Raw genomic sequence first — 11,145 nt, forward strand, 5'->3', positions numbered from 1 at the left:
GGTAAAGCCGGTATCAGACAGAGAGATGTAAAAACTCCTGGGCCATGTATATATATTATGTATATGTTTTCCATTCAGCCCCATAAACAATAGTAAATGATTTTTAAGCTTTGCTGAACTAATATAATGATTTTCCATTATATTTATTGGATTGAACGCATGTTTCTTTTCTCTATTTTCTATGTTTGTGAACTTTTTACTTAATATAAATCTTTTAAATTGTTAAAATCCAACAAAAGGTTTATAGGTCAAATGGATGACATTTTCCTGTCTTTTACAAACTATTTTAAATTAAGTCTGTTTACAATATTACAATGACTTAAAAAATTGCACAAAAACCACCTGGCTCTAGTATTTCATTCTTTGCTTTCAGATCTTTTCAATCCTGTCAAATAATCTACCACATGGTAAATAAGTATGTCTTCTCACTGGAAAAACTTTCTTTATATGATTTGATGAATTAAACAGCCAAAATTGTGTCATTGCTAACACAATATTGTTTTTATTTTGACCTCTACCTCCATTACTTACTAAACGAAGTGTGTCAAAATCATTCATGAAATGCAATGATTTTGGCATAAGTATTGTTAGAAAATGATACACTGCACTGGCAACATCATTTGATCCTCTACCTGATTGGAATTCTAACCAGGTGTAAGAGTTTAATTTGCTATTCAAATCATACAGGCCGAAATTATAGAAGCTAAGTTGCCTTGAGTAAAGTGTTTCTTGTATCGTAACTCTTGTGAATTTTCAGCTTAATTAAATAATCAGCCTTTCCAATACAAATGCAATTTTTAATCATTACCAAATGTGCAAGTATCAGAAGCAGGCGGTTCAAATGGAAAGAAATGAATTAAATTCACCAACAAATACTCTGTAAAATATTTTGTATACAAAATGTTTCTCATAAGAAATAAAAAATGTTTCTTATAAAAAATAGAAAATATTTCTTATAAGAAATAGAAAGATCAATCAAAAGTGACTTTTAGAAAGTATTGTACAACTTAATACTTTTTAAACATGTTAGAAGATAAAGTTTTACATATTTCTTGCGACCATAATGACTTTCTGCAACTCAAAGACTTGAAGTAAAACTTCTAATGGCTTTGTTTAACGTTGTTTTTTGTTCCTCGTCTGTTTCCATCACGAGTTTTCTTAGCTAATTCACCGGATAAATATTGGCGAGGTAACACACCATTAAGTCGATTTCCCTAAATAGGAAATATTATTTGTCAGAAAAATGTCTTACAAACAAGATTTTTTGAATGGTTTTGGTTGATGTAGTATTGTGTAGCAATTTTTCTACTTTTTTCATTTGTTGCTTTAGTTTTTTTGGTTTTCCCTGTTTTGGTGTAAACAAGAATAATATTATCATGTTTTATCTTATTGCATGACTGAAACAATTTATTTCTAAGTTTCTGAACATCTCTAATTTCCTAACATTTGTAATAGCTGGCATTATTTTTTGACTTGAGAGAATGACAACAAGTTGGCAGGGGCAGATCCAGCTTTTTTCGGTCTTTAAGATAGCTAACTTCCAGACATGGAGCAAACTCCAAACATTTATATGTTTATACTTATGTCAAACTAGGATGCTTTGCAAAAAAACTGCGATGATTGGAGCCTGTGAGCTCTCAGGTGTGGGGCAAAAATTTTGATATTTTTTTGTTCCCAAGCTCCAATCATTACAATCTCAAAGACCAAAAAATGCTGGATCCTCCCCTGAAAATTGGTAATCATACAAGTTTTTTTCTAACCAAATATCTGCAAAAATATCTGCTAAAAAGCAAGCATAAACTGAACAAAGAAATTTATACAGTAAATATAAAGATTAATACTTGTTATGACAATATATAATATGTTATCAGTATACATGTAAAAAATTTTTTTAACATATTATTTATCTATCTTTGATTTTTAAGGACATTGAGAGGAATTCTTTTGTTATATGTTTTCTTGTGTTGTTGTTGGATTTATTGCTTATTTTGTTTTTATTTAGACAGTTAACAACATTTTAATACTTAAAGTGTAAATAATTTATTCGTAAAGGATGATTTTTATATTTTTAAAGCAGTGAAATTTTTTTGTTAATTCTCTACTGTTTTAGTTTTATTTATGAGTTATGTATAATTATTACTTTTAAAAATAGTTTGATAAATAAATAAATAGTTGGTGGCGTTAGGAAGACATTTTTTACTCATCGAATAATTTTGAGTCATAGATGATAAATAATTGGGTCAAATTATTATATTTCAACCAATGTCCTGCAGGTCACCATCTTTGATTTTCCTGATTTTTACATATTGTTATGTGCATTATGTAGTTAGGTTAAATTCGAAATTTCAGACTTCCAAATACAATGGTTAAGAAAATATAGCCTTAGAAACATGACATAGTGGCCCCCCTTACTGTAGCATTTTACTATTCATCCACAAGACTTTACAGATAAGTTTTTAGATTAGCTACTACTGTCTGCAATAAGTGGGCAAAATTAGAATTAATATCTTTTAAAGTATATGAGGCAGATGGGTTTTTTTTTTATAATAATGACAAACCATTATGAAAACTGAAGAAATTTATTGAAAAAAAATTTTTGAATACATATTTAAGCACAATCAATTACCGTCAATTACAAAATAAGTTTAAATTCAGATTATTTCAAATTCAAATTTAGATTCAGAAAAGACCACTGATTACCTATAATAAAATAGAATTTAAAGAAATAACGATTTCAATTTAAAATTAATTTAGATATTTAGATATTAAGTATCTAAATATCTAAATTAATTTAGAGACTTTCATTTGAACCATAATGAAGGTCTCTAAAAAGTTACTGCCCCCCCTTTATTTGTGCCCCTATCTTCTACAAAGACCAGATCAATGAGAGAGCATTCAGCAATCTTTCTTTTTATTAAGAAATGACTTATTATTAGTTGCACTCTTCAAATAGGCCAGCAGGCAGATTAGAGGGGCACTGGTCTCTAGTAACGCATTCAACCTCTGATATGAAAAATAGAGTTATTTAAAAATGCATTTTTGGTGTGAATTTGACAAGTTTATAATGTTTACATTTTCAGATAGTTGGGTCTAATGGTCTTATTTGCTGTTAATCTTAGATCAAAACAAAGTGTTAGAAAATTTGACTTTTTTGGCTAATGGATGTTTTGCTTTTATATATATTTGAGTTCTAAACTGCAACAAGCTGCCTATATTTTGCCCACTTATTGCAGACAGTAGTACCTAATCAGAAAACTTATCTGTAAAGACTTGTGGATGAATAGTAAAATGCTACAGTTAGTTTTATTTTGGCATAATTTAGCAAATTTAGGAATTTTTCCAAAGTTGAGGAGGTTTTTTTCTAATTTAATACAGTTTAATAAAAACCACTTTTTTAAAGAGAGAGCTATCCAGAAAATAGTTCTAGAAAAACTGAGACACTTGTTGGAAGTGAGAAAAAATTTATACAGCTCTAAAGTAGTCTGCTTTGACCATTTGTAAATCGAGGGGTGCCACCATGTCATGTTTCTAAGGCTGTATTTTCTGAACTGTTTTACTTGGAAGTCTGAAGTTTCAAATATAACGTATCTACATAATGCATATAACAATATGAAGAATCAGGAAAATCAGAGATGGTGACTCACAAAGTTTTCATCAAATTGGTTTAAATATAATGATTTGACCCAATATCACAAAAAAACGTGTTAATTTAAGCTGAGAGAACAAAAAAAGGCAAAATGTATTAGAATGAAATTTTTAAAAATTTTTGTAAAATTTTAAAACATTTGAGGTTTAATAATTGTTTTTAAAAAGTATAAACATCTTGTATTAACATTTTTATTTTTCTTATTTTGGGAATTTCATTATAATAAACGACAAACTGCGTCCGAAAAAAGTTCAATCAACGAATTAGTATCGCCCAAAGTTTTTTAAATATTTACTTTAAGCAAACATAAAACAATAAATTTAAATTATTCTTAAGTTTAAAATATGCTTTAACCACTTATAATGTGTCCTAAAAAACCAGTTTTAAGCAGTCACACATACAAAGTATTTTCTATAAAACCTTTTTTCCGTGTGTTTTCGCTATTTTTTTAACCTAGTAATTGGCAATCCTTTTTTTGTAAAATCTCACACAAGTCATGTGCGAAATGCATTTAATTTTGTTTAAATGACAATATAAAAACACAAACTTTAATCTTGGATCTGATCAATGTAAAAAAGTCGTGCGAATTTATTCCCTTTTAAAATAATGTGTATTTCACTTATCTCTTAGTGACTTTAAAATGACGATAATGTTGTCAAAGAAAGTTTTTTTTTAATTCTTATCGTTCTTATATTATTTTATTTCATAGAAAATCTTTAAAATTATTAGTTTATGTTCTCCAATGAAAATGTCTAAATTAATAATCTACATATTTTCAAACTTCAAACGTGATTTACAGTCATTTTATAAAATGTGATCAAAAAATTTGATCTTGAAATATCACAAATATTTTTTTTTACCGGTTGCGGTAGTTACAATATACTACAATATCTATTAGCAATACGAATTTCCTTTGTTTTGTTCGAATTTGTCAAAAGATTTTTAAAGTTCGATGATCGAGTTTTAAAATGTCATTTTGTTATCATTGTTTATTGATTAACATTGGTTACGAAACTTCTTAAACTTCGTAAGTATATTTCATTAGATATTTAATTATTTGTTAAAAGTTTTGTTTCGAAACTAAGTTTAAACAAAAATAAATTTTATATAAAGTAATTTTTTTTTTTTATAAAATAACAAGAGAAAAGTGCAAAAAAAGTAAACAACTTCAGCTTATTCTTCTTAATATAATATATTAAAAAGAATAAGCTGATGTTTTTCACTTTTTTTGGAAATTAATGAATTTAAATAAATTAAAATTAATTATTATAAAGTTTATATTATATATCGGTAATAAATATAATATATATAATTTTCAACATAACTCGGGTGTTAATTGTATTTTCAACAGACTGTATTTTTCACTGACTTTCTTTTCATCTTTGATTGACTTTCTTTTTTCTTTTTTTTTTTATTATTTTTTTATTGGTATGAACTGTCCATTTAAAATGAACATGTACCAACTGTTAATTTAACAGTTGGTACAATTTCATCTAAATTCAGTCATTATTCCAGAAAGTTCATTAAATTTTTTTTTGCTTACAACAGATGTTTAAATACGCCGAGAGCCTTAATTACTTTGGCTTAAGAATACACATTAATATTAAATATTTAAAGTTCATAAAAATACCATTTTATAAATATATTTATAAAATGCTAAGTGTCGTGAAATAACTTTTTTTTTTCAGTGATAAAACTTATATTTGTTATATTTGTTTTAAAAATATTTTTACGAAAGAAATTTTAAATTTGATTGATTATATTATCGATTTTTATCTTATCTAAGTTTGTTGCTTTTTTATTTCTAAAATCATTTATGTTTTATAGCAACTATAAAACATATAAATGTTTGTACGTAGGGTAACATCGTGAAAATCTTGATTTTAATAGTGGTAAGACCTATACGGTCTGTATAGGCTTCTTGGAGCGCCTTTAGGAACAAAATAAAAATAGGTTTGGCACTTCTGCGTAAAAATCGGATATCTGGTAACCATAGCTTTGTAGCTATGCTTTAACGAAAAATATATTGTTTATTATTGCGATTGTATGAATATTATATCAAATGTTTTTGTTATAAACTTTATCAATAATTACAAAGTATATACTGTTCTTAAAGCGCTTTTTTTTTAAAGTTTCCAATCAACGTCGAATTCGAATAAACAAATATTTAAACTCTCACTCTTTGAGTTCTGTATAATTTATTCACACAACTTAATTTAAATGATTGACGAAGGAGATTTTCGAAGTTCTAAATTTAAAATTACAAATTCGATTTATAAAAACATTCATTTCACTCCAAATCTGTGTTTAAATAACATTTGTTTTATTATATTGTTAAATAACATAAATTAATTTTTATGTTTTCATTAATATTATAAATATGATTTTTATATTATTTTTAGTATGTTAGATTTATGATAAAATGAAACTATTTTGTTATAAAAATGTGATATAAATTATGTTCAAACAAATGAAAGTTTTTTTATAATTTTTAATAAAGAATTATTATATTGAAAATTTCATCGTTTTAATTTTTTTTATATACGATCCTAATTTAATATTAATGTGTATAGTATAATTTTTTTTCATTTATGATCCTAATGTTTATATTAATGTATATAATATTATTATGTAATGTATTTCATAATAATATATTGTATATAATTTTTTAGTTAATTATAATTTAATATAAATATATGTATTAATATCTAGATTATTTTAATGTATATTACGTTTTATAATTTCGATTATTATTTAATTTATTATTTGTTGTTTATTTATATATAATATTTATTTTTTCTTTAGATCGTCTACTTAGATTATCTCGTCAAAGTGAAATTAAATTCTATAATCAACGTAAATTTGAACTTGAAACTTATTACGTTAATTTATTCATTGAATGTTTTTATGAAAGTCAATCATCATTTACTGATGAAATAAAATTTATCGTCGATAAACGAGAGTGGGAGATTTCGATTCGCAATGGAAAAACTTCTTACAAAACTTCTTGTGAAAATTATTTCGTAAATCATTACATTAAATCTGGAAGAAAGTTATCGAGGTTATATGTTGATAAAAATATTTTAAATGATGAAGAAAAAAATCTTATAATTCAATGTTCGACAAATGTTCCCTATGTCATCTTTCATTGTCCAATTAAATTCGAAGGATGGAAACCGAAAGATAAGATTGAAATGTTAGAGATAAACATCTTAAGTGATTTAATGACGAAAAAAGATTTTGAAGAAAATTTTCTTCCGTGGATTAATCTTTGTGAAGGATTACGTCTTTCACTTCACAACGACATCGATTTCATTGAAGAGATTTGTGAATGGATTCGTCGTTCGAATGTCAAGGTGTCGTGGATCGGGTACCGTGGAAAAGATTTTAAAAACCTCGATGAATTAAAAAACTTTATAACACGAAAAAAATGTTTAATATCTTAAATAAAATATAAACAATAATTATAAATTAATTAATGAAATATTTAATATATTATTTATAATTAAATATGTTTTAAAATATACGAATTAATTTTAATATTATTTAAAAGTTTAATAAATTTTTATTATTAAAGGATAAAATAATTAATTTGTCTTAAAATATATTAATAATAAACAATTATAACTATTATAATATATATATATATTATTATTATTATTATTATTATTATTATTATTATTATTATTATTATCGTTGTTAGTCATAATTTTATATTATAAATTTTATAGTTTTTATTTAATAATATTAATAATAATAACGTTGATATTATATTTTTTCAAAATGGATGTTTGAGTTTTTTCTTAAGTTTATTTTTTAATTAACATTAATTATAATGTTTATTACATTGATCGTGAAATATATAATTATAATTAATATAAATAAAAACTAGATTAATTTTTGTTATATTTTATTTATTTAATTATTTTGAATATTTTTCTAAGGTTTTAAAACTTAAAAAAATGTTTGTAAAGTTATATTGAAATTTTTTTGTTTAATGTTTTATGTATTTATTTTTATATAATTTTGTAGATATATAAATTTTTAATGAAAAATTAAAACTTTCGTTTTTGATTTACACAATCTAAATTTATGTTAATGAAAACTATTTTTAGATTTTAAAGTTTCCGCCATTTGTTTCTTTGAAAGATTTTTGTTGTCAACGTAATAAAAAAATTCGAATGTTTCTTTGAATAATAAAGTTATTTTGTTCGAAAGTTGAATTCTCAATTAAATAACTGTTTACCGAAATAAATACTTAAATATTAAAATTTCAATAAAACGCATTTATAAATTTAGTAACTATATCTTTCTCTAATTTCATTAAGCTATTAAAATACGTTTTCTTATACAAAAGATAAAAGGAAAGTTTTTTTTTACTTGAGGTACCAAATAAAAATTAGAAAACAAAATATAGCAAAAACATTTGCTAAAAAATATAATCTTTTTTGCTCTAAAATGTAGAAAATAAACTTTTTTATTTAAATTTAATAGTTCAGTAAACTAAAGATTGACAGGTCTGCACAAGGTTTATATAGAAACATACCTGTCAATCTTTCGTTTACTGATTTATTAAATTAAAATGTCTATTTTCGACTTTTTAGTAAAAAAAAGATTATATTTTTTAGAAAATGTTTTTGCTATATTTTATTTTCTACTTTTTAGTTTTTTCAGAGAATATTTCAGCAATCTCAATTTTAAAATCAGCAAGCTGATTGTTTTTATAAAAGGTATTTATAAAAGGTTTGCAAAAGAAACGATTACTCAGATATCGATCAAAGTCCACTTGTAGGACGACAAAGTTACTTGATGAAGAGTTCACATCAAGCTAACTTTTTATGTCTTTGTCGGTTCGTATAATAGTACTGTTGCACCTTCTAACGTCGTGTGCAATTCCTCTCCGTTTTCTCTATGCTATCTTTCTAACACAACTTCTTCTATCTTTCATTCTAATATACCTTTGTTCTTCCCCAAACTCACTTTACACTTAGCCCGAAGAGCAGGTAATGACGCTCCTTCAGGAGCTGAACTTGTCTATGCGGTCCTTGGTAATGTGGCCTCCACAAGGCAATTAGCTGGCGGAGGATAAACCACAATACCATCCAAGTCCACTTGTAAATAGGCGCAAAAGCTCAAAATTATACCTCAAGCAAATGCTTGAGGTGGGCAGGATTGAAAAGTCTTTTCTTTTCAAATGGAATGACCTTTATAAACTAAATTGGAAATTCAAAAAAAAATAAAAACGTTTAGAAGGGGACAATAATACCTAAGATGCAACCTACAAAGACCTATTTAGTTTCAGGTAAATATATTGCATGTGGAATAATAACTTTTTGGTAAAAACTATTAAAACTTATGTCAATTATTGATATGCTAAACAAAGATAGAGATGATCCAAAACAACGAACTAAATGAACTTTAGTAGACATACATAAACTAATTGATCTCTGTATTAGTAAGTGTTATTTTTTATGGGAAGATAAAAGATGAATACAATTTTTTTAAAAAGATTTTTACTGAAAATGGACATTCTTATAAACAGTATTCAGATATTGCTAAAAATTATAAATACTCCACAAATCCGTCTTGTTCTCAAAAAATTGATACCAAAAACCTTGTTATTTGACCACGGGTCTCAAAATAAGGCCTTGTTCTTAAAAGAGAGTTTCGTAAAGTCAGTGTTAAAACAGTCTTCCGTTTTGGTAATCCCTTGATCAATATATTTTGTCGAAAGGAGTGTACCAACCTAATAGCACATGTTGTGCATGTTATATTGGCGAAACAAGAAAAAAGATCTCCACACGAGTTCAAGAACATAAAAATAATGTTACAAATACCAACTGGGAAACATCTGGAATAGTAGAACATTCACAACATTGTAATGGTAAAATAAACTGGGAGAACCCTAAAACGTTTTTTGTTATTTCGAACAACTACAGAAGAAAAAAAATATATATATAAATATATCTACATATATATATATATATATATATATATATATATATATATATATATATATATATATATATATATATATATATATGTATATATATATATATATATATATATATATATATATATATATATATATATATATATATATATATATATATATATATATATATATATATATATATATATTTATATATATTATAAATCATCAGAAAATCACTTATAAATTAGTAGAGAAATTATAATTTAGTAGAAAATCACTTAACAAAAATTTTTCTCATTTTACACTGTGTTTCATCAATAAAGACTCATCAAAAATTAAAGATCAAGTTAACAAAACTTCAATTTATACCAAAAATTACAGGAAGTCGCAAATGTCTTAACTACTGTAAATTTTCACACATTTGTAGAATTTGCTGACACTAATATAAAAAAAAACTCTTCAGAAATGATTACTTATGCTTTTTCTAAAATATTTTTCAAAAGGGGGATTTAATGTAACTATTATTTAAGCTCATTTATTTTTATAGTTCTTTGGGAGAAACTTATTTTTGTGTCTACATTTAGAGATTAATTCGGATTTTTTGTTTTATAAGCATTCTTGATTTGCATGAGTAATTATTTCAAACTTTTCTTGTAGGCATAGTATGTATTTTTTGGAAATATTGTTATATGCAGGCGCTGCTTTAAGGATGGATCAATTCAGTATAAAATCATCAATATTTTTATCTTTTAATTCCAATATATATTTTAACAGCATGGTGTCTTTTGAATACTTTTTATTTTTAAAAGATTGCTTATGATTGGCAAAACGTTTTTTCCATTCACCCTCTGTTATGCCAATATATTGTTTATCAGGTACATTCTTAGAGGAAACAACACCTTTATATACCACATTTTTTGATAAACAACTTCCACTCATTGGACAATTGTTTTTTTGTTTACAATTACAATTTTCTGTAGTTTTTTCATTTAGGATTTCTTTTTTGTTTAACAAAGCATTACTGTGACCTTATATAATTCTTTCCATATTTTTTGTGCAACTGTAGCTTACTTTAATTGTATTTCGATTAGAAACTTTATGTAATTTATTAGATCGCGGGAAATGCTTATCGACCAATTTTAAAAACAGTTTTCCTATGTTAGTGGAAACATTTTTGCTATATGGGGGGTTGAACCAAACTACATTTCTAGTTCTATTTCGCTTTTTTGTATTTTTTTTTCAGGGTCAAATTTTAGTTCAAATTTTCAAAACTACTTTTTTTAAGGGCATCTTCAAATATTCCTTTAGAGGAATTGAATACATTTTCATTAGAGGAGCTTTGATTTAGCCTGTTGTTAATCGAAATCGGGATTTGTTATAGAATTTGGGGTGGATGATTTGAGTTAATATTAATATACAATAATTCATCGTTTGGTTTTTCGAGATCGAAAGGTTAAATGTGACATCAAAAAAATTCACAAATTTTAAATTTATGCTTATTTCAATTTGAAAACCAATATTTTAAAAAAATTTTATAATATCTTTTCTAATTTTATCGAGCTGT

At 25.0% G+C, this 11,145-nt stretch overlaps 1 protein-coding gene across 1 annotated transcript in view; it reads left to right on the forward strand.

The window, feature by feature from the left end:
- The window catches only part of LOC136073970 (uncharacterized), a 29,973-nt gene extending 22,881 nt beyond the window's left edge, over positions 1 to 7,092 (forward strand). The window contains exon 3 of the mRNA XM_065789304.1: positions 6,452 to 7,092. Within this exon, the coding sequence (XP_065645376.1) occupies positions 6,452 to 7,092 (641 nt within the window). The remainder of the gene's footprint in view (positions 1 to 6,451) is intronic.
- Positions 7,093 to 11,145: the final 4,053 nt, after the last annotated feature.

The sequence above is a fragment of the Hydra vulgaris genome, chromosome 02 (genome assembly GCF_038396675.1).
Source record: "Hydra vulgaris chromosome 02, alternate assembly HydraT2T_AEP".
NCBI lineage: Eukaryota > Metazoa > Cnidaria > Hydrozoa > Anthoathecata > Hydridae > Hydra > Hydra vulgaris.